The following is a 26,130-nucleotide window of genomic DNA, read 5'->3' as shown; positions in this document are numbered from 1 at the left end:
CCCCGATAATCAGGAAAATACAAACCGATTTGCAGAAATGGTCACATTTGCCTCTGTCACTCTTTGCTAGGGTGGCACTGGTAAAGATGATGGGATTTGCCAAAATTTTATACCCTCTCCAGACGATCCCGCTCTTGCTGTGTCACACTGATGTTACTTCATTGAGGTCGGCCATATCCAAATTTATCTGGGCTTCTAGGAGGCCATGGATTGCTCAGAAAAAATTGTTGCTACCCAAGGACAAGGGAGGTTTGAACCTGCCTGATGTACGCCTGTATAATTTGGCCTGTCTCATGAGGCATGGCTTTGATTGGATGAGGGGCTCGAGTAATTTTTCAAACTATGAGCTGGAATCTCATCTGGCTCAGCCATGGTCTTTAAATGGTCTTCTCCATACCAAATTTGGAGCCCTTCCGCCCGCTATTCGGCAGAGCTTGTTATTCCGGGACTCCATCAAGGCTTGGCAGGCAGGACGGAAAGTGCTGGGACTGTCTTGGCAGATAAGTGTACATTTAGATCCTTGGCATCATCCGGAGTTTATGTCAGGTATCCAAAATCCGCTCTTTCGTAAATGGAAAGAAGTTGAAATAACTAAAGTGTTGGATTTTATACATGTCACTGAACGCAGGTACTATACATTCCCTGAACTCCAGACAAAGTATGGCCTGGGGCCGGGCCATTTTTTGGCTTACAGCCAGCTACATAGCTTTCTCTCTTCCCGTCTCAGGGATCTTAGGTTGGAACTTTCCAATAATCCTATTTCTCTCTTTGTTTCGGTGTCCCCCCCACAACATACTTTGTCTGCCCTTTACTCTACTTTGAGGGATGCTGATACCAGGGGTCTAGCTTTATCGCTATTTAAATATTGGGAGGATAAATGGCCCTTGCCTGATCTTAATGCCCTGATTCTGAATGGATGGAACGCGGTGCGACAGGCGGTGGTCTCTGAATAATGGAGGGAGACACAATACCGTGTTATGCACCATGCCACTTATGGCTTTTCTTTCCCTCGGACCCCGTCCCATCCTGATAGAATCATAGCGTGTCCTAATTGTGGGGAGAGGGGTACGGATCTGGAGCATGGTCTGTACTCATGCTCCAAGGTACAATTATTTTGGAAAACTTTGATTGACTGGCTGAATAACAGGCTCAGGACTTCCTTTTCTTTAGATCCTCATTTGATCCTCTTGCACTTCTCCCCTGCTGATGAGCCTGTCACTCTTTTACTTCATATTTTCATCTTAGTTGCTAAGCGGTGTTTGTTGGCTAGATGGTTGACAGCTGAGATGCCAACTACTACTCATGTTCTACAGCAAGTGACGCGATACATGTGGCTAGATCAATTGGAGGCACGTGAAATGAGGGCGAAGGCATTTTTTAAAAAGTGGAGGTGCTTCATGCTTACCTTCCTAGACTCCCATGATATTCAGAGGGTTGTTGGACCTTTCCGAAATACAGCCTGGTATCTGCGTGCGGATATTGCTGGTGCCCTGGGTGCCTTAAGGTTACCTGACTGATCCCCCTTTTTTTTTTCTCCCTTGGCAATGCTCTTTGTCCGTGGGGAGGAGTTTTGGACCTCATTCCTGCAAGATGGGGGGGGGGGGGGGGGGGGGGGGGGGGCGGGAAGGGAGGGACAGTTTTTGTTTTGTGTGACTGGTCTGCCTACTTCGGCAGACCCAGTATACATTGTTTCTTTTTTGTTTGTTTGTTTGTATGATTAGCTTATCTGCACTAGCAGATTATGTGTATATATATATATATATATATATATACACTGTATATATATATATGCGGAGGGTTTGTTTCTCACCCTTGAGATGTTATTCCTGGCTTTCATGATCTGCTAATCATATTTATTTTTGTAAAACTTCTAATAAAATTATGTTTGCAAAAAAAAAGAAGGGGGGCAGCACTGTAGGTGCTGCACCTGGCTCCATAACTGTGAGCGCTCCTAATCTCTCTCAGTTAAATCATGTGATTGATAGAGCGAGGAGCCATTGGCTTACCGTCCTGACAATTACTCTTGTGACCACAAGAGAACGCTCCTTCTCCCAGTACTGTGGAGCAAGAATGTCTTCACTTGTGCGCTCACAAGCAGGGAGATAAGGACTGCACAAAGGGGCCTATACTATACAAGGACTTTACTACTATATAGGGGCACAGAGCATACCTAACTATTATGTAGCGGCACACGGGGCCTTACAGCTATATGGGGGCACAGGGGACCTAAGTACTATATGTGCTGGAGCAAAAAGCCTAAAATGTTTTTCTGGAAGACTCTGGAGAGTTAATTCATCATTCAATAAGTCTCATATCCTGTTGATTCTAAGATTCTGATGCTGCGTTGGGGGGGAGGGGCTCATGACCATCATGGAAAAAACTAAGTGGGAACTTAGTGGGAAGGAGAAAGGAAGGGCTATAGGAGGACTTTTTGTGATGTCTCTGTGCTCCCTGTTCCTACTAGGGCCAAGGGTAACAGCCTCTATGTGGTACCGTCATGTGGACCATAAAAATAGAACTTTTACGATTTGGTTCCGTGTCCAACTTTTCATAAGTCAGGGCCTTATTACACTGTGTGAACAGGGCTTTGTAATTGGGCTTGTGTGCGGAATAGGTGCTTAGGGTGTTTCCATGGCAACCCAGACTTCAGCAGCGACATCTGAACAGGGCCAGCCTTAGGGGTGTGCGACCTGTGTGATCGCACAGGGCGCATCACCCCGTCGATCACAAGGGGGCACCAGCACTTTGTAAACCCTGAACCTCCCCCTCTAGCTTTAGCATGTCTAATGCCATGCTAATAGTTAGACAGGGCGCCCTGATGGACAGTACGGTGGAATTCCACGGCGGAGCTCTCCGCCGCGCTCAGTGTCCCGCTGCCTTTGATTGAGAGGGTGCGTGCTCCTCCGCAGCCACCACTCTCTGCTCAAAGAAGTGACATGTCACTTCTTTGAGCGGAGAATGGCAGCCGGGGAGGAGCGCGCACCCTCTCATTCACTGACAGTGGGACACTGAGTACGGCGCCACTGCAGAATTCCACCGTACTTACTCAGTGTGACCGCAGGCAGCGTTATGCCTGTGGTCACAAGAGTGCGCACTGTACCCCTGCTCAAGCGCTCTAATGTCACTGTGCGACAGAGCAGAGAGGCACAGAGCGGGGATGAGAAGAAGAGGGGATGCCGGAAGAGCCAGTAGGCGAGGTGAGTAGAGTGTTTATTATTTTTGCACCTGGTGCAGTGAAGACTATTGCTACTGATATATTGGGGCTACAGGGGGAATAGGGGGATGGATACTATAAAGAGCCAGCATTGGGGGGGGGGGGGGGGGGGGGAAGCTGGGGTAGTGATACTATATGGGGTGGGCGTGATATTAAATAGGAGCTGCTGGGTAGAGGGGCGATGGGGGGAATACTATATGGGAACTGCAGTGGTAGTATGAGAAGGCTGATACTATATGGGGCTGCACGGGAGAGTTAAAATCATATCTGGGGGCTGCAAAGAGTAGTAGGGCAGATACCATATGGGGGATGCACAGGAAGGAGTATTATACTATATGAGGGTTGCAGGGGCTGGAGCTTGATACTATATAGGGGCTGCACAGGGGTCTACACTATTTAGGGGTCTCATACTATATTGGGTTGGGCAGAGATGTCTGATGCTATATGGGGACTGCACAGAGGAGCCTGTACTATATAGAGAGCTTACTACTGTTATGTGGGGGGCTTAAACCTGTATGGGGGCACAGCGGACCTAATTACTATATGTGCTGGAGCAAGGAGCCCAAAGTTTTTCTCTGGCAGATTCTGGTAAGAAGATTCTGGATGGATGGAGAGAAAAAGTAAAAGTGAACAACACTGATCAGAGAAGACGCCACCTGTGAGTCATTGGATGTAACTGCACTCTCTTATAGGGTCTGTAGTGGTAGTTCTCATGGTATGGCGGTATTATGTAGTGGTATCATTGGTTAGGTCTTTCTGTCTTGTTTAGTAACAGTATGGAGGCAAATGTAATCACTGTATGGCTGTAATTTTTATTGACAACAATGTTATATTATAGTATAGTATAACTATTAGAGATGAGCAAACCTCGAGCATGCTCGAGTTGATCCGAACCATAACGTTCTGCATTTGATAAGCGGTGGCTGCTGAACTTGGATAAAGCCCTAAGACTATGTGGAAAACATGGATATAGTCATTGGCTGTATCCACGTTTTCCAGACAACCTTAGAGCTTTATCTAAGTTCAGCAGCCCCAGCTAATCAAATGCTGATCGTTCGGGTTCGGATCGACTCGAACCCAAACCCGGTTCGCTCATCTCTAATAACTATGTATGTATTGGGGCACTTGATAATGTGTGAGGGCATTATACTGTGTGTAGCGCGCTAAAGGAGACATTATACTGTGGAGGGGGGCAAAGCAAATTCCGCACATTGCGCCATCTATCCTAAGGCTGGCCCTGCTTCTGAACATGGAAGTTTGTGAACCTGAACCATGACATGCGCGCTTTAACGGTTAAAGACATAACAGGAGGAAGTTTTACCTCTTCCAGAAAGGAAATTAATTACGTGGGTTAAAAACTCTACAGCCCAAGGAGCATGGACCCCAAAGTTTATTCCAATCTTTTAATAAAATATATGACGAGACATCAAATATCATAAAAACATATCTCAAGGAACAACACACTTCAAGCCTAAAAGAGGGGCTCGAATACGAATAGCTGTCATAAGATTGGTTGCTGCCCATAACATAGATTTTTTGTATGTGCTGATTGATGATCGACTGATGATCAACTATTGATCAGTCATGAGCGACTCTATAACATCCTAATTAGGAATATGGCGTCTCTCCTAAATGGAACTTCTTATGAAGTAATAGTTGTCTACTGTGTGTAAAACCTTTGCCCCATTCTGAACAAGAATATGGCTTTTCACCCTTATGAATCTTTTGATGTTTTAAAAGGTCAGAGGGGAACTGATAACACTTGCCGCAATCTTCACACTGAAAAGGTGACTCTCCTGTGTGGATCTTCATATGTAGATTGAGTCGGTAACTTCGATGAAAACATTTTTCACATTCTGGACACTTATACGGTTTCACCCCTGTGTGGATCTGGAGATGTTTTAAAAAATGTGAGTGGTAGACAAAGTGCATTCCACACTCGGGGCATTCCATTGTTTGTCCTGTATGATATCTTTGATGGGCAACAAGGTGCGACTTATAACCAAAGGTTTTGTCACACTCCGAGCAAGAGAAGGGTTTTTCACCTGTGTGTACTCTGTAATGGATTTTAAGGTTCCCCTTATTAGAAAAACATTTGCCACATTCTGAACATTTGAAAGGTTTCTCTCCCGTGTGGACTCTCATATGAGTCTCAAGCTGTTGGGCGTTCAGTGCAACTCTACCACATTCTGGACATGTAAAGACATTTGCTGAAGTATGTTTATTCATATGTATTTTGAGGGTGTACTTACTTGAAAAAGAACTGTTGCACTCTACACAAGAAAATGGTTTCTTTTTTGTGTTTCTGCCTCCCTTATCTGCATAACATGGCAGTTCAAGTAGACATGGTCTACAGAACTTACGGGTTGCTTCCGAGTTTGGACCACTAACCAGTGTCTCATCTGTCACATCTGGAATGGTGGTTCCTTTAAGTGGCTTTCCACATTTATTACAAGGTACTGATTCCCGTTGCTGAATATTTTTATGTTTTGAAAGGCTTATTCGATCTTTAAAGTAGTCTCCTGACTCCGTACATGAAGAGGCTTCTGTAAGCTGCTGAGGTTCACTGTTCACCAGGAGACTTGAGCTCCTTGCGGAATGGGTAAGGTTTCTAGGACATTTTGGCGGCCTTTCTGCGATGCACTTTTTAGAGGGAGACATATCTGTTGGGAAAGAAAGTCCATTATATAACTAAAAATACATCTCTGTCTTCCCAGTAACAATATTGATGTGGAAATAAGCAGCCCAATGAAGTAAGACTTTTACATTCACACATCCCATCCATTGTTCTGTCCGCAATTGCAGACAGAACATAGGACCAATGGTATTTAATGGCCCAGTTCACACATCCGTACGTGTGTATGAGGCCGCAATCCGTGCCACAAAAAAATATGACCTGCTGTAATGTGGATCGCATTTTGCATCCCAGTTCGCTATGGTAATGAAGCAGCAATGTATACTATAGGGGTAGAAGACCACCTGACTCGGAAACCCTACACCAAATTTTGGGCTTTGACAGAAGGGGGTTGTTAATTTTTGACAGATGTTAAAGTGCACGATTATTCTGTGGGAAAAGAGCAACTAGAACAGGGGTGTCAAACTCAAATACATAGTGGGCCAAAGTTAAAAAATTGGACAAAGTCGCGGGCAACCATGATATTTAACCCCTTCACCTAAAAGACCAGGCTCATTTTTCAAAATCTGACCTGTCTCACTTTATGCGCTTATAGCTCAGTGATGCTTTAACGTATGCTAGCGATTCTGAGATTTTCGTCACATATGGCACTTTATATTAGTGGCAAAATTTGGTCACTACTTTGTGTGTTTTTTGTGAAAAACATCAAAATATCATGAAAAATTGAAAAAATTAGCATTTTATGAACTTTGAAATTCTCTGCTTCTAAAAAAAGAAAGTTGTATTACATAAATTAGTTACTAAGTCACATTACCAATATGTCCTCTTTATTCTGGCTTCATTTCATAAACATATTTTACTTTTTTAGGGTGTTACGGGGCTTAGAAATTTATCAGCAAATTACCACATTTTTGTGAAAGTTTCCAAAACTGATTTTTTTAGGGACCAGTTCTTATTTTAAGTTGATTTAGGAGGTTTGTATACTGGAAACCCCCATAAGTGACCCCATTTTGGAAACTAGACACCTTAAAGAATTAATCTAGGGGTATAATGAGCATTTTAACCCTACAGGGGCTGGAGGAAAGTATTCACCATTAGGCCGTACAAAAATGAAAAATTAAAATTTTCCAATAATATATACATTTAGATTAAAGTTTCTCATTTTCAAAAGGAACATGAGAGAAAAAGCACCCCAAAATTTGTAACACGGGTTCTCTTGAGTACTACGGTACCCCATATGTGGGCGTAAACCACTGCATGGGCAAACAGCTGGGCTCAGAAGGGAAGGAGCGCCAATTAGCTTTTCCATTGCAGATTTTGCTGAAGAAGTTTCCGAGCGCCAGGTGCATTTGCAGAGCCCCTCTAGTGTCAGCAGAGAGAAAAAAAACCATAAGTCACCCCATTTTGGAAAGTACACCCCTCAAAGAATTCATCTTCGGGTAGGATGAGCAATTTGACCCCACAGGTGTTAGAGGAAAGTATTCAAAATTAGACAGTAAAAATGAAAAACTCGAATTTTTCCAATAATATGTTCCTTTAGTTTGAAATTTCTCAATTTCACGAGGAACAAGAGAAAAAAAGTACCCCAAAATTTGTAACGCAGGTTCTCCTGAGTAAAAAGGTACCTCATATGTGAGCATAAACCACTGCATGGGCACACAGCAGGGCTCAGAAGGAAAGGAGAGCCAATTAGCTTTTTCAATGCAGATTTTGCTGAAGAAGTTTCTGAGCGCCAGGTGTGTTTGCAGTGCCCCTGTAGTGCCAGCGGAGTAAAATCTCGCCATAAGTCACCCCATTTTGGAAAGTGCACCCCTCAAAGAATTAATTTTGGGGTGTGGTGAGCATTTTGACCCCACAGGTATTAGAGGAAAGTATTCAAAAGTAGACAGTAAAAATGAAAAACTCGAATTTTTCCAATAATATGTTCCTTTAGTTTGAAATTTCTCAATTTCACGAGGAACAAGAGAAAAAAAGTACCCCAAAATTTGTAACGCAGGTTCTCCTGAGTAAAAAGGTACCTCATATGTCGGTATAAACCACTGTATGGGCACACAGCGGGGCTCAGAAGGGAAGGAGCGCCAATTAGCTTTTTCAATGCAGATTTTGCTGAAGAAGTTTCTGAGCGCCAGGTGGGTTTGCAGTGCCCCTGTAGTGCCAGCGGAGTAAAATCTCGCCATAAGTCACCCCATTTTGGAAAGTGCACCCCTCAAAGAATACATCTTGGTGTGTGGTGAGCATTTTGACCCCACAGGTATTAGAGGAAAGAATTCAAAAGTAGACAGTAAAAATGAAAAACTCGAATTTTTCCAATATGTTCCTTTAGTTTGAAATTTCTCAATTTCACGAGGAACAGGAGAGAAAATTCACCCCAAAATCTTTAACGCAGGTTCTCCTGAGTAGAACGGTACCCCATATGTGGGCATAAACCACTGTATGGGCACACAGCCGGGCTCAGAAGGGAAGGAGCGCCAATTAGCATTTTCTCTGCAGATTTTTCTGAAGAAGTTTCTGAGCACCAGGTGCGTTTGCAGCGCCCCTGTAATGTCTACAGAATAGAATCCCCCCAAAAGTCACCCCATTTCGGAAAGTACACCCCTCAAAGAATTCATCTTGGGGTAGGATGAGCATTTTGGCCCCACAGGTATTAGAGGAAAGTATTCAAAATTGGCCAGTAAAAATGAAAAACTTGAATTTTTCCAAAAATATGTTGGTTTAGTTTGAAATTTCTAAATTTCACAAGGAACAGGAGAAAAAAATGTACCCCAAAATCTGTAACACAGGTTCTCCTGAGTACAACGGTACCCCATATGTGGGCATAAACCACTGTATGGGCACACAGCAGGGCTCAGAAGGGAAGGAGCGCCAATTTGCTGGAGCAAAACCGCAGCTAGTAACAGTTATTAGAATAGCGCAGTTACTAAAATACAATAAAAAAAATTAGATTACAGGTAATGTGGGGTGGTTACGGGCAGTCTGAGGTGGTTACGGGCAGTCTGAGGTGGTTACGGGCAGTCTAAGGTGGTTACGGGCAGTCTGAGGTGGTTACGGGCAGTCTGAGGTGGTTACGGGCAGTCTGAGGTGGTTACGGGCAGTCTGAGGTGGTTACGGGCAGTCTGAGGTGGTTACGGGCAGTCTGAGGTGGTTACGGGCAGTCTGAGGTGGTTACGGACAGTCTGAGGTGGTTACGGGCAGTCTGAGGTGGTTACGGGCAGTCTGAGGTGGTTACGGGTAATCTGGGGTGGTCACAGGCAACCTGCTGTGGTTACGACAACCTGGGGTGGTTACAGGCAACCTGGTGTGGTTAGAGGCAACCTGGTGTGGTTATGGGCAACGTGGGGTGGTTACGGGCAACGTGGGGTGGTTACGGACAATCTGGGGTGGTTACGGACAATCTGGGGTGGTTACGGACAATCTGGGGTGGTTACGGACAATCTGGGGTGGTTACAGGCAACCTGCTGTGGTTACGGATAAACTGAAGTGCTAATAGGTAATCTGAGGTGGGTACCTGTAATCTGGCGTGGTTATGGGCAATCTGGAGGGGGTCACTGGCAATTTGGGGTGGTTAGAGGCAAGGTGCAGTGTTCAGAGGCAAGGTGCGGTGGTCAGATGCAAGGTGCGGTGGTCAGAGGCGACGTGCGGTGGTCAGAGGCGATGTGCGGTGGTCAGAGGCGACGTGCGGTGGTCAGAGGTGACGTGCGGTGGTCAGAGGCGACGTGCGGTGGTCAGAGGCAAGGTGCGGTGGTCAGAGGCAACCTGCGGTGGTTGCGTGCAATCTGGGGGGTTACATGTAATCTGGCATGATTACGGGTAACCTGGGGTGGTTACGGGCAACCTGGGGGGGTTACAGACAATCTAGAATTGTTACGGATAGAGTGAAGTGCTTATAGCTAATCTGGGGTGGTTACATGTAATTTGGGGTGGTTACAGGCAATCTGGGGTGATTACGGACAATCTGGAGGGGGTCACTGGCAACGTGCGGTGGTTACGGACAACGTGCGGTGGTTACGGGCAACGTGCGGTGGTTACGGGCAACGTGCGGTGGTTACGGGCAACGTGCGGTGGTTACGGGTAATCTGGGGGGTTACGTGCAATCTGACGTGATTACGGACAACCTGGGGTGGTTATGGGCAACGTGCGGTGGTTACGGGCAACCTGCGGTGGTTACGGGTAATCTGGGGGGGGTTAGGGGTAATTTGGGAGTAAACTGCAATTATTACTATAATAAAAAGTGTGTGTTTTATTTTTTTTGTATGTTTGTCACTTTTTGTACTTTATACATTCATGTTCACTGTATTACTATGATTACTGTGATATTTTCTATCACAGTAATCATAGTTCAGTGACAGAGACCAAATTGGTCTCTGTCACTTTAAATTTTCAGAGCTTGGCTGGTTGTGGAGCGCATGCGCACTTCATAACCAGCCAGGACACGGAAGAGGAAGGAGCTCCAGGAGCAGGTGAGTATATGGGGTAGGGGAGGGTGACTCAGGGACGGGGGTGACTGGGGGGGTGGGGGGCGACTTGGGGGGTGGGGGGACATTACTTTTTATCCCCTGTCACCAATCATTCATGGTGACAGGGGATAAAAAGTGCCGGCGGCACATGGCACAAGCGATCAGAGGTATATAGTATATACCGCTGATCGCTTGTACCGGGACCCCACAGGGGGGGGGTCCCGATGACTGCCCCATGCTCTCCGCTACCTCCGGTGACGGAGAGCATGGGGCTTTCATTCATTTTTCTTTTTTGATCACTGTGAACAGACATTAGTCTGTTCACAGTGATCGCGGCGGGAGGGGGGGTTAGTGACTGGGGCACTAGGGGGCTGATCTGGGGTCTGATTTTTACTTATTTCATCTCCCCCCACCGTGGGGGGAGATGAAATACAGCGGCGGCACCGGCAAACGGCGGTCACTAAGGGGTTAATGGGGGTCAGCTGCGGAATCGCAGCTGATCCTCATTATCTCCGGTGCTGTACACAGATGAGAGGGGGATCGCTGTCCCTGCAGCGATCCCGTTCTCATCACAAAGCCCCCTCAAGTCAGGAACGTATATGTACATTCCTACTGCACGGGGCATGTGCAATAGGAACGTATATATACAGATGGCTGACGTGAAGGGGTTAATGAAGATTGCATGAAACATTTCTAGCAGCGTGCGGCATTCCTGGCACTGCCTATCCTTAAGTAATTTTCCTCACATGAAAGTTAGCCATTATATCCCTCAAGCAGTAGGTAATCCCACAATTGTGCCCCATGTAGTAGCCCCCCCAAATAGTGCCCCACATACTAGCCAGGCCTACCATTAGAGACCTACATAGTAGCCAGCCCTCCCGATAGAGTCCCATATAGTAGCCAGCCCCCAATAGTGTCTTATATAGTAGCCAGCCCTCCTAAGTGCCCAATATAGTAGCCAGCCCTACCAATAGGCTTCCTCCTTTTATACCTGCATTGAGATCTCTGCCTTAACTGCACAACTTAAATGCTGCAGCATCTGCTACTACAGATCTTTCCATAATGATGATGCATGGACACTCTAATCACGTACCATAATAATCAACTATTTGGTTGTTAATCATGCAATCCTTGTAGAGATCCTTGTATCGTTCCACATACTCCCACTCCTCCATGGAAAAGAATATTGTGATGTCCTTGTATCTTATAGGAACCTGAGACACAAATACACAATAAATCATCCTGACATCCACCTTCATGTTACTGTATGTAATGTCCCAGCATCGTCAGCAGCGCTTACCTCTCCCGTCAGCAGATGAATGATCTTGTTGGTGAGATCTAGGATCTTCTGATCTTTGTTCCTCTCATGTCCCAGCAATGGGGAAGAGTCTGGAACATTATCAATGCTACTAGAAGTGGTGCGATCACTGAGACTCCAGATTAGGATATATTTCTGTACAAAAGAAAAATAAAGCAAATGACCAACATCTTACTTGTGTTATATAAGAAACCACTGATTCCTAAGAGCATGTAGATCAATAGGTTCAGCTCTTGAGACCCCACTTAAGGTAGCCTCACACTTACCAGATCCCTGACATCCCGTTCAGCCAATCAGTGGCTGGGGCGGGGCAGGGTGCTGATTGGCTGAGCGGGACACCAGGAAGCCCGGAGCCTGAGAGGCAAGCGGGAGCACGGTCGGGTAATGTATTAGCCAGGCAGCGTTAAGTGGGAAGGGGCTTTATATACTCGCAACCAAATGAGAAATTCTCTGCAAGTTTGTAAACCCATAGAAAATGACAGCATTGGGAATCACAGCGGATTTCACTGCAGAACTCGCAGCGTAAAATCGCTGCGATCTGGTATGTGTGAAGCTACCCTAAGGGAACTAAACAAGCACCACAGAAAATGTTTCATCTTTTTATTACCAAGTCACCAACAATATTCTAGTCTTATGACTTCCAGCTTCGTTGCACCTGTACATTGTAACTCCTCCATTATGGCAGCTATGGCATGTAATCCTCAGTTGGACCACTACTCCACAGTTTGTTCTCCTAAATGCACATGTGGGTGACTTCATGTGAACTAGAGGTTAAGATCAGTAGCTATCAAATTTCTCCTAGCAGCTATCAGACACCTCTCCTCCCTGTTCCTCTTTATGCTCCCTGTACACACAGTGCTGTTGATCATTTCTTATCTAAGAAATCTGGGGAGCAGTTCCAATTCCGATTATTCCAATTTATCCCCTTCATTGCCAAGATATAAGCCTTTTTGTTATAATTTAAATTAGACTCAAGTGCTCTCTTAGTGTTTTCCAGCACAGCAAGAGCCCACCCCATGTTCCCTATGTCCTCTTCATCTAGTAGCGGCAAGTAAAACAGGGTAGGTGGATACAAGCAGGACAATAGAAAGGATATGGGCTGGACCTGTCTGGGTGGAGATGTTCCTTAAAGCAAATCTGTCAGTTGTTATCCACATTCCAAACTGCTGACACTGATAGATAGCTGTCCCAAGCAGGGTCAGGTCTGGGGGCAGGGCTGCTTTAACCACGTGCACGTGCACCTTGCCCACTGGTTAAACGCCCCCCCCGAGAAGGCAGGCCATTGCTATGTGCGACCAGTGCGGTCGCACAGGGCTCCGGCCACCAGCCTGTCAGGGGGGAGCGCCATGGATGGGTAATCTACAGCAAGGGGGCTATATACTATTGGGGAGGGCACAGGGGGCTATATACTATTGGGGAGAGCACATGGGGGCAACGCAAGGGGACTATATACTATTGGGGAGGGCACAGGGGTGGCTATATACTATTGGGGGAGTGCACAGCAAGGGGGCTATATACTATTGGGGAGAGCACAGGGGGGATATATACTTCTGGGGGAGCGCTATATATTATTGAGGGAGCGCACAGAGGGGCTATATACTACTGGGGAGCACACAGGGGGCTATATACTACTGGGGAGCACACAGGGAGGCTATATACTACTGGGGATAGCGCACAGGGGGCTATATACTACTGGAGAAGCACACAGGGCTATAAAGTACTGGGGAGAGCACACAGGGGGCTATATAATACTGGGGGAGCACACAGGGGGTCTATATACTAATGGGGGAGCGCACAGGAGGGCTGTATATAACTGGAGGACCACACGAGGGTCTATATACTACAGGGTCACCTTAAAACTATGGAGGCACAGAGGGGTGTAACTATATAGGGGTACAGAGGGGTGTAAGTACTATATAGGGGTACAAGGGACCTTACTACTGTATGTGTTGGAGCCTAAAATATTTGGCAGATTCTGGAGAGAAGATTCACAGCCAGGAGAAGACTTCAAGGTGGCCCATGCTGGATGGGGAGTAAAAGTAATTAGACTCTGATCGGAAAAGATGTCGCTGGTGAGTTACTGGATGTATCTGCACTCTGTTATAGGGTCTGTAGTGAAGGGGTCATGATGTGACGGTATTATGTAATGGTATCATTGGTGATATCTTTGTTTTGTTCAGTGCAGTTTTATGTAATATGTAATCACTGTATGGTGGAAATAGTGTTATAAAGTAACTACTGTATGTATTAGGGCTCTTGATACAGTGTGGGGGCAAATTCAGTACATTATACCCTGTGCCGAAAGGGAAGGGGGGGGGCACTCTTGAGGGCTTTTTGCAGAAATCAATAGTCCAGGCGATTTTAAGAAACTTTGTAATTTGGTTTATTAGGCAAATATGCCATTATCTGCATTTAAAAAGCCTTTTCCCAGGTCCCCCCCTCCTCTCCTTTCTGTCATTCACTGCTCAGAATCAGGAAGTCTCAATTAGACGATCCTGTCTGTGCTATGGAGAAGGGAGGGGGGAAAAGAGACGGAGGAGAAATGTCGGTAGCAGAGAGCAGAGAACAAAGGATTACACCCCAGGGGAGCTATTTAGAGTGCTATTCAGAGGTCAGATAGGTCAGTGGTGACATCAGAGGAGAGAGCTGAGTAATGTAGCTTTTAATTAACTCTTTGTTGTCCTATTTTGGTGTCTCATTTCCCTCTCTCCATAGGAGAACAATGAACACAGAGGGGAGAGCTTCAAACTGCTTTTTCATGATAAAAATTCATTTTTCAGCTAATAAACCCAATTACAAAGTTTCTTAAAATTGCCTCGACTATTGATTTCTGCAAAAAAAGTTATATATATAATAATATAATATAAAAAGTGTCAGTGGTTTGGAATGTGAAGATCAGCTGACAGATTCCCTTTAAGTTGCACCCAAATTTGACCCCTTCCGGCGCCACGATGTACAAGTGCTATGATTTTCTTAACCACGAGGAGGAAAAAACAAAAGTGCAAAAATGAAAATTGGCTGTCATGAAGGGGTTAAAGGAGAAGTCCGGCGAAAATTATTTTTTTATATGTTATTACTTATGGAAAGTTATACAATTTTCTAATGTACATTAATTATGGGAAATGCTCATATACTGCTATTTCCCTTAATTTTGTGTATCAGGAAGTGTTAGAATTATCTCTGAAGCAGTGACGTCACGACCAACGGTGTAATTCCTATGGAGTGTCCAGCAGGGGGCGCTCTATATATAGAAGTCAATGAGTACCATTGACTTCTATATATAGTGCGCCCCTGCTGGACACTCCATAGGAATTACAGTGTATGTAATGTAATGTAATGTAATGTAATGCACTGTACTGTTGTGACTTTATGAATACATTTATGGAATACTTTGGGGAGCAAGTGTCCTTGCTCCCCAAAGTATCCCATAAATGTATTCAATGAATACATTTGCAGGGCACAGAGCAGGGAGGGAGAGAGGTGCCATCTACCTCCCCCCCCCTTGCTCGGTGCTGGGAACATATACAAAGTACTACTCCCCCATTATCTGCAGATAATGGGGGAGTAGTACCTGTGCTATCCCTATCACCGCCCGCGCCGCCGCTCACACAGGGGCTGCTATTCATCTCGCCGCTGATTCCCCGCCGCCCGCGCCGCTCCTAACTACCCGCCCGCTCGCTCGCCCGCCCCATTCCTGGCCGCCGCTCTCTGCTCATGCCGGCCGCGTCAGCCCACCCCCACCCCGGCCGGGAGCACGGCGCTTCCTGGTGTCCCCGGCCGGGGTGGGGGCGGGCTGACGCGGCCGGCATGAGCAGAGAGCGGCGGCCAGGGGCGGGCGAGCGAGCGGGCGGGTAGTTAGGAGCGGCGCGGGCGGCGGGGAATCAGCAGCGCGATCGTAAGTTTGATGCCGGGAGGAGGAGGAGGGGGAGCGGCGGGGGGCATGAATAGCAGCCCCTGTGTGAGCGGCGGCGCGGGCGGTGATAGGGATAGCAAAAGGTACTACTCCCCCATTATCTGCAGATAATGGGGGAGTAGTGCTTTGTATATGTTCCCAGCACCGAGCAGGGAGGGAGGGGGGAGGTAGATGGCACCTCTCTCCCTCCCTGCTCGGTGCCCTGCAAATGTATTCATTGAATACATTTATGGGATACTTTGGGGAGCAAGGACACTTGCTCCCCAAAGTATTCCATAAATGTATTCATAAAGTCACAACAGTACAGTGCATTACATTACATTACATTACATACACTGTAATTCCTATGGAGTGTCCAGCAGGGGCGCACTATATATAGAAGTCAATGGTACTCATTGACTTCTATATATAGAGCGCCCCCTGCTGGACACTCCGTAGGAATTACACCGTTGGTCGTGACGTCACTGCTTCAGAGATAATTCTAACACTTCCTGATACACTAAATTAAGGGAAATAGCAGTATATGAGCATTTCCCATAATTAATGTACATTAGAAAATTGTATAACTTTCCATAAGTAATAACATATAAAAAAATTATTTTCGCCGGACTTGTCCTTTAATGATAATGAAAACTCCTCACATATACAACAGAGAGCATTCCCACCTTCCTTATTATCATCATCATCATCCTCCTGACTGTCTGAACTGGGCTACAATGACATTCTCAGAATCACTTACCTCTTTAGTCAGCAGGTGAATAACCTCTTCAGTCATATGCAATATTCTTTCCTTCACAATCATCTCATCTAGTTCAAAAGGCTGGGAGACACCAATCTTCTCCGATAACGTGGGTCCATCTAAAAAAAAGTATATATTAAAGGAGTATTCCCCCCCAAATTATTTTTGCATTAATGCGTTGCCCACCCGTACCTTTCCATCTTTCCAATATAAAGTTATAATGGATTCTGCACAGGTTTGCTGTTATCTAGGCGCACTCACCCCCACGGATTGCATAGAATCATCAAACCACAGTACAACCCGACACGCTCCCTGCTCCTGGCCAGCACCCTCCGAGACGGCATCACGTGTCCTCCATCTCTTCAATGGGCTGGGTTAGCGCTTCTAACCTATTCCACTGAAGTAAGGGAGGACAGTGAGATACTGACAGCTGCAGCTGATCTCTGTCTGCCTCTCTGACAGCAGCCCCCCCACTGTGTAACCCCATTCACCCAACCCCCCTGATCTCACCCCACTGTGTGCCCCTCTGGAGCACTATGTATCCCCCCTGCTCAGAGCGTACCCACAGTCTGTTCCCCCCCCCAGCTTACCCATGGGCCCACGGCGCCCCTTCCAGTGCAGCCCCCCCCCCCCCCGTTCCCCGGTGGCCGTCTGGTGCGCTGCATTCCGACAGCCTGTTCCCCCCCCCCCCCCCCCCCCGAGCAGCTCACCCGGGGGCCGCGAGTCCCCTTAGTGCAGCCCCCCCCAGGTCTCCCGCTGGCCGCCCGCAGCGCTCCAGGCAGCATACCCACAGTCTGTGTCCTGTCTTGACCCCCCCGCGCAGCTCACCCGGAGGCCGCGAGTCCCCTTAGTGCAGCCTCTCCCAGGTCTCCCGGTGGCAGTCCAACCCCCCCTGCGAACTCACCTGCAGCCGCCTCACCCCTGGACGCCCACAGTGCTCCTCTGCTGCTTCATCCCCATCACCACTCTGCTACATCGCCATCCCCACCCTGCTACATCGCAATCGCCATCTCAGCTCTGCTACATCATCACCATCATCAGGCATAAGCATTGCATGATGGGAAATGTAGTTTCCTATCTTGGATATAGACCATCCTTTAAAAAAAGGTGTAACTTGGGAACGGCAGCAGCTAGAAAGATGGGAGACGGCTCAAAATACTCAGGGGGACTTGGTGAGTACAACCAGCTAGGTTTGGGGCATTTTTAGCTCTTGGGGGGAATACCCCTTTAAGTTTCACCAGACCATATCATTGTTATGCTGTATGTCCTTCTGTCCTAAGGTAGCAGGCACTAGGTTCTATATTCTATACAAGGTCTAATCACAGACCCTAAAAATACACAACTTCATAACCGCTACACCAGACACTTTTCCTGAGCATTTATGCTTTAGCACAAGTCATTTTGTTTAGGTTGGAGGGTTATTGCACCAGGCACCTTACTTTTTCTAGGCTTATTAGCATTTAAGCACAAGACACTTAAGTTGTCAACTGCAACTAAGGGTCCTATTACACGGCTCCATGCCTCTTGTAAGCGAGCACCGATCTGCTACATTGGTGCCCGCTTACCGAGCCTATTACATGGCTTGATAATAGTTTACCAAGGGCTGCACAGACATAGTTAGCAGGAATCTGTTGGCGCTATACAAATAAATTATTATTATTATTTATGTGCAGCCCTTGCCCTTAACTGTATACATGACTTCCCATGGTCCTGGTGTTCTTCTGCCCTCTGCTCGCTTCCCAGAGCCACCACTGCAGCTTTAGAGCCAGTCTCTGAACTGACAGGCGCTCAGCCATTCACTGGCTGGGAGGTTTTTTTTTTCTTTTTTACACAATTGTCAGCGTATGATTTTAGGTCAGGACCGATCGTCTGACTGTTGTCTCTATTGCACAGAGCGATAATAGACCGAATCAGCCTGATTCAGCCAATTATCCCGACGTGTAACAGGGCCCTAAATCATTAGGTACCCCAAAATTGTGTATTTTTACGGTCTGTGAATAAACCTTTTATAGATTATTACATATACCCACTGGAAGTTATCCCCTGAGGAATGTGGCTATCCAGAAGAGAAACATGACATGTTGGTAGAGGAAGTTAAGTAGGATATAATAGGGTCATTACAAAGGGGTAGTTTAGGGCATGACACACCCTCTTTAGGGCAGGAGTCGTTCTTTTTAGGAAGAGTACCCTGACAGTCCCTGTGAGAGAAGGGGTAGAGACATATCATCATTATTTGAGGGTGTAATAGGCAGAGTGAACACCTGACAACCCTGGATGGTCGCAACCTGCTGTATGTATCTACAAATAACCAGAAACCAGGAATTGGAGCAACAACAGGATGTATGTGATTCATTTGTCTGGTGTATGTACAGATTTCGGTGCCCCTGAATTGGACACGCGTGTATTGAGGGGTTAACTTTATGCTACGTTTACACGGAACGATAATTCGCCCAATCGTACGATTAACAATGTCGAAGTAACTTTTTTTGTTCATAACGATCAGCGTTTAGACAATACGATATATCGTAGGGAAATTCGTTTTGTGATCGTTTTGCGATTGCTTTAAGCCTCACACATTGGTTAAATCGGCGAACGGCTGTTCACACGGAATGATCTGCGAATTTTTTGCGAACGATCAACGACGATTTGAAAAGTTGTTGAAAGATCAAAATGAACGATACGATTACACGTACGATTATCGTTCGATTCGTATCGATCGATTCGTATCGATCGTTATCATGCGAATTCGCACGATAATTGTTCTGTGTAAACGCAGCATTACTCTGTGATATTAAAAGGGATTTTTAAAGTTGTACACCCCCTAAGGCCCCATTCACACAGAGCAAGAGCGATGGAATTGTACGCTGCGGAATGCCACCAGCCTCCGTGTCATAATGAGACTCTATGGAAGGCGTGCGCACTGCATCGCTCAGCGTCTTTCTGCGCTGAAGAATGAACATGGTTATTCTTCAGCGCTGAGAGATGCAGTGCGCACGCCTCCCATAGAGTCTTATTATGACACGGAGGCTAGCGGCATTCCGTGGCGGACAATTCCGCTGCTCTTGCTCTGTGTGAACGGGGCCTAACTCTTGATATTTTTAATGCTGACAGGGTTTTTCCAGTTGGACGAATCTGAAATCCTAAATGCAGTAGCAAACAACATGCACCTTTACAAATGAACAAGTACTATGATGCTGAGTGAAGACATGACAGCTCTGAGCATGTTTGAATAAATTAGGCATCATGCCACCCCCAGACTGCTCTGGTGGCGGTTTATTGCTCTCAGAACAAAAGGAACAGGTAGTAAAAATTCATCTCTCCCGACTCTTTTTTCCACCAACATTGCTGGAGAGTCGGGTGGCCCCAGTACACCCTTACTGTTGGCCGAACCCACTGCCAGTGGTAGTTTTGCCTGACTTTATTATAAAGTGTATGGGCACCTCAAAAGGTGATCTTCTCTAGGCTGATCACTAACCAGCTGGCCTTTCCTTAAAACAAACCTGGTTGATTAATCATCATGATGTCTTTGTAGAGGTCCTTGTGCTTTTCTACATAGTCCCACTCCTCCATGGTGAACCATATCATGTTGTCCTCATGTCTTATAGGAACCTAGTACACATAATGACACAGTCATCATCAAGACACCTTCCTTGGTATTGTTGCTGGATTATTACCCACAATTCAAAACCCTGCTGACCTTTCCAATTAATAGCTGGGAGATTTTGTTGGTGACTCCTAGGATCTGCTGATCTTTTAGTAATGATGGAGTGGCAGTAGGAGCCCTGCTTAAGGCTGACACAGTGTCCCGACTACCCCTTCCTAAACAGTCTCCAAACCTTCTCAAAAGAAAGTAATCCTACATATTAAAACAAAAAAAAAATAAAATAAATTAGGGTAAGGCAAGGAGAAGAATATGTTGGATAAATGTTTGGGTTAAAAAAAACGGACCTAAAAAGTCCCAAATACCATCACAGAATTACTTGATGAAGACCGAAAGTGCTAAAAATTAGATGTAACACAGTTTTTCCACTACAAATACTAATTTTAATAATATGGGCTTGAGTTATCACCAGGGTTGTTTACGCCTACTGACAACTTTACTCCCTGAAATTGTTCAGCGGGATTGATGGTGATGCTGCAGGGCTAAAATAGCACCAGTATGGGATTACTTCACCTCATGAATATATATATATGCTTACATAAAATAGGTGCATATGATGCTTTGGTAGACTTTTATCCACTGTAGATGTAACTGTGTAAAAGGAAACTTTGGCATTCTAGCTGTTGCAAAACTATAATTCCCATAATGCCTGGACAGCCAAAGATATGGCTTTGGCTGCCCAGGCATGATAGTAATTGTAGTTTTGCAACAACTGGAGTCCCAAGTTTCACCACCACTGGCCTATAAGAGGACCCAACCAGCTGATAGCTCTAGTGCATAGAATAGAATTATGTTTCATTCAATGTTGCACTTTCATTAGAAACAACTTTTATTGGCTCTCTTGGTGCCTGGTAAGTAGGCATGGAGGCAGGGTGCAGCAGTATATAGTCACACTACCCTCTTCTTCCTCCCCAGTCAAGCTTGATTGACAACCTGAGTCCTGGGAACTTCATGGCTTACCAGACAGTGGGACAGCCAAAAAAAAAAGTCTTGTACAAATTACAAAAACTAGGCTTACATAAAGTATCCCTAGGCTTAGTTACACTTATCACATAGGATACACCACATGCCAGATTACACCCCATGACATAGGATACACCACATGACAGATGCACCATTAGGCTTAGGCTGCTTTAACACATCAGTATAATCCTGTCTGCCAATATGGATCCATAAATGCAGACAGTGTTGTACCCACCCATAGATTTCTATGGCCCCTTGTACACATCACTATGACCACTCATTACTATAGATATTTTACTATAGGCAAATTAGTGAAAAAACAAAACACCAATATGAATATAGACTTGGCCAATTTTTCAGATTTTTTTTCCTCCTCTAGATTTCTTGGGGGGAAAAAAAGTCAAACGCTCAGCATGCTGCAATTTAGCTAATCTTCAAAAGAGCAGTAAAATGCCCTAAAAAATATGCCGAACAGAAAAACGTCATTTGGGTATGGTATTTCAGATTTCCCTACTGACTCTCAGCTAGCAATTAGAAAAAAGCCTAGTGAGATTCTACCCTCCAGCACATCTTGTTAGATTGCCTCTTTATTTATGAACCCATTTACACTTTAGGATATGTTGTTGTTTTTTTTATCTTACATGTCCAGTCAGTAGACATCTGAGTTCAATGAAGAGAATTAAAACATTTTCCATCTTGTGACTCATGTTGCTTTAAATTGTCCTCCAGATGGTCAAGGTTATGAGAATGACTTGTCTTTAACTTTGTCCAGTTTAGTTATTGGCCCTCAACCTAAAATTAAAAATAATTTTTTTTAGAGTATTGATACCATCTTACAAGGTAAAAACAAACTGTGTCAGCACAGTAGTACAAGGATTTTAAGTGATACTGTCACCCCATTTCTGTATGAGGACTTCTTTACACAGCTGTAAAGCCTAAATTCTGCAGTTTTCATACCTTACTTTATGATAGATTTCTTGGTGCTTGGTACAGTGAAAAATTCTTTTTATTGTTGGTGGTTTGTGCCACCTTGGCGGGGCTTCACATCCGCAGCGCCACTTAGCCCCGCCCAAACCGTGTCTAGGCCGATCCTTTCCAATGGCTGTTGAGGGGATGGGACCTAAAGGGCAATGACATCATGGAGGGGCAGGGGCTATGAACCCAATGTGGGCGGGGCTAAGTGGCGCTGTGGACACAAAGCCCCGCCCTTGTGGCACAAACCACCAAGAAATCTATAATAAAGTAAGGTATGAAAACCTTTAGAATTTTGGTTTTACAGCTGTGTAGAGAAGTCCTCATACAGAAAGGGGGTGACAGTGTCACTTTAACTGTTTTGGAGCTCACAGCATCATAATGATGAACCCAGGAGTACCCAGGTCCAGTCCATGCACAGACCATATATGAATAGGGCCTTATGCCTTACATCTCAAAATGACAATTGTCTGCGCCCTTTCTGGTGCTTGTTTGTGTTTATGTTTCAAAAAAATGCCAAAAAAATGCCAAAAAAAAAAATTTTTCTGCTTTTTGACGGTTTTCGGGTATTTCCTCATTTTAGTGTAAATTACTATAGGCATTTTACTATAGGTGATTCTTTCATCATGTGATTCCTGGATTTCTATTGAAGAATTAGTTTAAAAAAACAGCACTGTGAATATAGGCTTGCTTTTTTCTGGCTTTTTTCCCTCCTATAGATTTCTTGGGGGAAAAAAAACCACAGCATTTAGCAAAACTGCCAAAGCGCAGTAAAATGCCCTAAAAAATATGTCTAACAGAAAAACGTCATTTGGGTATGTTGTATCAGATTTCCCTACTGACTAGCAATAGGAAAAAAGCCTAGTGTGATTCCACCCTCCAGCACACCTTGTTACAGCGGCCACAAGGTTACATGCAGCAATTACTGTGAGCAACTATTTACGACAATGAGAATATTTATTAGCCCCTCTGGGTAGTGGAAGTACCACACAATGACACGTCTATCTCCTTCCTTTCAGTTTACAGTCATTTGAACAACACTTTTGGGTACAAACACACACGGCATATACACTGCGTATTTACTGCTGCAATACGCAGCAGATTAGATGTAAATAACTGAACACAGTATCAAATCTGCTGCGTATCTGCTGTGTGTGTTTGTACCCTAAAGGTGACTTTAAATTGGACATTCGCTCTTGGCTTGTAGTTTTCTTGATCTTTCTGAAACACTTGACTCACCTGAAGTCCATGGCTATGGAAAAGAGCTTTCTTTTTATCAGAGGTCCTGATCAGCCTGAATGTAAAGAAAATATATCCAAATAAGTGGTAATCTGTATGGAATATGCTTCTCTGTGCAAAGCATGTGTGTTTGTAAACCCCCCCACCACTACCAGTCTCAGTGCAGGGGAGGGGGCTGGGCGGGTGTAACCATAAATCAGATAGACAATCATTATAAATAGCACAGGCTAATTCTGAAACCACACACTGCAGTTTTTGTGCCAATGTCAAAAGTGGATCCGTGGGAAGGAAAACTTTACAATTTATTTATAAAGGACATATGTTCCCACACAGTATTTTTGCTCGGTATTTTACAACCAAAACCAGGAGTGGATGGAAAACACAGAAAGGCTATGTTCACACAAGGTTGAAATTGAGTGGATGGCCATCATTTAATGGTAAATAACGGATGTTATTTCAAAAGAACAGCTTTTTTCCCCACCAAATAACGGCAATTATTTGCCATTGTGTGAACATAGCCTTTCTGTGTTTTCCATCCAGTCCTGGTTTTGGTTGCAAAATACTGACCAATTTACTAAGCAAAAATACTTTGTGGGAACATAACCTTATGGTTATGTGCACACTAAGGATTCCCAGCAGAGAACTTCAAGTGGATTCGCCCCATTCTATGTGCTGGCAGATTCGTCCGTCTGCCCAAAGAATTGACAGTTCTTTGGGCAGATGGTGGAATCCGCCAAAGCATAGTATCGAGTCTATGGGAATGGTGGAATCCGCCAAAGCATAGTATCGAGTCTATGGGAATGGTGGAACTTCAAGCGGGGGGCGCGCGGTGAAATCTGCTTGAAAATCTCAGCTCGGAATCCGTAGTGTGCACATACCCTAGACTGCATTCACACATCCTATGTTCTGTCTGTGATACACAAATGGCATAGACGTTGAGTGCAAGTCCTGGACTGTTTCCCCGAATGGCATGATGTATCAACTTCATGCTGGCAGTGGGAAAACTCTTTCAATTGCTGCGGCACTGTAGTGCTGGGTGGGGAAACAATCCATGACAAGCATTCACCGTCTGTAGGTCTCCAAAATCTATGGGGGTGTGAATGCAGCCTAACATGAAGGCCAGTGCCCAAAAGCTGACCTAATAAATTTTCCAAACATGGTTTTATTCCATGAGGTCTAAACTGTTAGTTTAAATGTTGCAGGCGGGGTATGCAAGTGATAATAAAAGTAGGCATTGGGACAGGGAAAAAAAAAATGCCTGCACACACGATTGACAGGCAAAGAGACTTCTACGTCACACACTGCTGGGAGATAGAAGCTTCTTTGCTTATCAATAACGTGTGCAGAGAGCTGAGACTAGTCATGGATTGGTCTCCACCCCAATGTCTATATAGAGATCATCTGTATACCCCTAGGGTACCTAAAGTGAGTTTGAACCTTTTTTATTTTATTTTTTTTTCAAAGAAAGAACATATACTAACAATTTCCAATACCCTCCTGGTCCGGATCCTACGGACCTTACATATATTTAGCAGAAAACATTGGAACATGTCATCTACATAACGATACATGTTACCTGAAAAATAGATTTATGAGAAATAAACATACAGAGATGTGAAGCCTTCTGTTCGCCAGCACCCATGTGACTCCACATCTCAGAGCCGTCCAAGACATTCAGGGACAGGTGTATATCCCAATCATTACAAAACCATGCCCACATGTGAGAGCCTATAGCTGCATGATGTCACCAATGTTGTGGCGACATTGCATGGTTTTGCCCTATGGTAACTATTACAGCTCAGCTTCTCTGGTAAAATGATAGCTAAGCTGTGATTGGTTGCTGTGGGTAGATGACACCATTTTTAGTTTCATACAGATTGATACATCTGGGTCACTTGTGTGAACGTAGAACAAGCCTTTTTTTTTATTTTGTTAAAGGGAAACTATCAGCACATTTGTACATACTGATATGTACCTGTTGCATCTGAGGTGCTTCTTTTGGCACCGGTCTTCTCCTTATTCTACATGATGCCTTCTTCTGAAATAAGTATTAGCCCTATTGATGCACTAGGGGCATCCCTATGGGCTAGTGTTATGAAACTGTGTCGGTACCAGGGCTTTTGGAGCTCAGCAGCCATTGGTAGCAGAAGTGGGGCTGTGTTGCCGCTTACAACTGCCACCCAAAGTAAAAAAATATATATATACACACACACAAATATATATATATATATATATATATATATATATATGTAAAAAAAAACGCTGCACTCCAAGGGTAAATTCAAAAAAGCGTGGTGTTTATTTCACCCAAATGCTGCAGAATTTGGGTAAAATAAACACCACGCTTTTTTGAACTTACCCTTGGAGTGCAGCGTTTTTTTTTTACATTTATATATTCATGCACTTTTTGTCCTTTCAGTGTTTTCCGCTATTGCACCACCGAGCATTGCTTTGAGAAGTGCTGCAGGACTCTTTTTATTATATATATATATATATATATTTTTTTTTTTTTTTATCTTATATACTCTCATTTTCTTTAATAGGATATATAACTTTACTAAGGAAATGTAAAATATAAATAAATGTTACCACAAAATCGCTTTAATTAAAATAAAAAATGTATATATACTTCTATATGATTGCTGCCAGTGTGTGCCTATGAGTATTCTACTACAGATGTCTATTCCCCTTATGGTTCTCCAATGTGGCCATAAAACCCATCAGCTGCCCATGCAGTTACACCTAGTGATGGCCTCCGGAGAAGCTTCTCTAGCAGTGTTACCAAACCAGCGACTCTCAGGCTGCTGAAAAACTACGACCCCCATCATGTCCTGACAGCAGCTTTCCTGAGGGGAAGTTGGAAACACTGTGCTTCCTGTTTTATTGCCCTGCGACCTGTTCACTCTGTGGCTGCTATGAAGAACTTGCATCCAAGTCCTTAGGGCGCAGCGGCGTGTTGTGGTTGCCCTGGCAACCACAGAACGCATTGGCAATGATGCCTCGCTCTCGGCTCTAGAATGTA

The 26,130-nt window shown here is 44.9% G+C and overlaps 1 protein-coding gene across 6 annotated transcripts; it reads right to left on the bottom strand.

Annotated features, from left to right (window-relative positions):
* Positions 1 to 4,668: 4,668 nt before the first annotated feature.
* On the bottom strand, positions 4,669 to 26,108 carry LOC138799585 (zinc finger protein 260-like). 6 transcript variants are annotated; one of them, XM_069980980.1, is made up of 9 exons: positions 25,698 to 26,108; positions 23,109 to 23,163; positions 21,539 to 21,689; positions 19,971 to 20,129; positions 19,774 to 19,882; positions 16,274 to 16,392; positions 11,604 to 11,756; positions 11,397 to 11,517; positions 4,670 to 5,877 (listed from the first exon to the last, which is right to left on the bottom strand). In XM_069980980.1, the coding sequence occupies exons 3-9, from the start codon at positions 21,602 to 21,604 to the stop codon at positions 4,823 to 4,825; spliced, it is 1,782 nt and encodes a 593-aa protein (XP_069837081.1). In that variant the 5' UTR covers positions 21,605 to 21,689; positions 23,109 to 23,163; positions 25,698 to 26,108; the 3' UTR covers positions 4,670 to 4,822. The 6 variants fall into 6 exon arrangements, with proteins under 6 accessions (XP_069837087.1, XP_069837081.1, XP_069837082.1 ...); XM_069980981.1 differs by having other exon boundaries at positions 25,738 to 26,108; XM_069980982.1 differs by having other exon boundaries at positions 25,891 to 26,108.
* Between the last annotated feature and the right edge of the window lie 22 nt (positions 26,109 to 26,130).

The sequence above is a fragment of the Dendropsophus ebraccatus genome, chromosome 8 (assembly GCF_027789765.1).
Source record: "Dendropsophus ebraccatus isolate aDenEbr1 chromosome 8, aDenEbr1.pat, whole genome shotgun sequence".
Classification (NCBI taxonomy): Eukaryota; Metazoa; Chordata; class Amphibia; order Anura; family Hylidae; genus Dendropsophus; species Dendropsophus ebraccatus.
This window is presented reverse-complemented; position numbering and strand designations above follow the sequence as displayed.

Coding starts and splice junctions, on each gene's coding strand:
- LOC138799585 (XM_069980980.1), bottom strand. CDS start 21,604: ATGAGTCACAAGATGGAAAATGTTTTAATTCTCTTCATTGAACTCAGA. Junction 11,518..11,603: donor TTCATCTGCTGACGGGAGAG/GTAAGCGCTGCT, acceptor TTTGTGTCTCAG/GTTCCTATAAGATACAAGGA. Junction 5,878..11,396: donor CCAAATAGTTGATTATTATG/GTACGTGATTAG, acceptor CTTTCCCAACAG/ATATGTCTCCCTCTAAAAAG.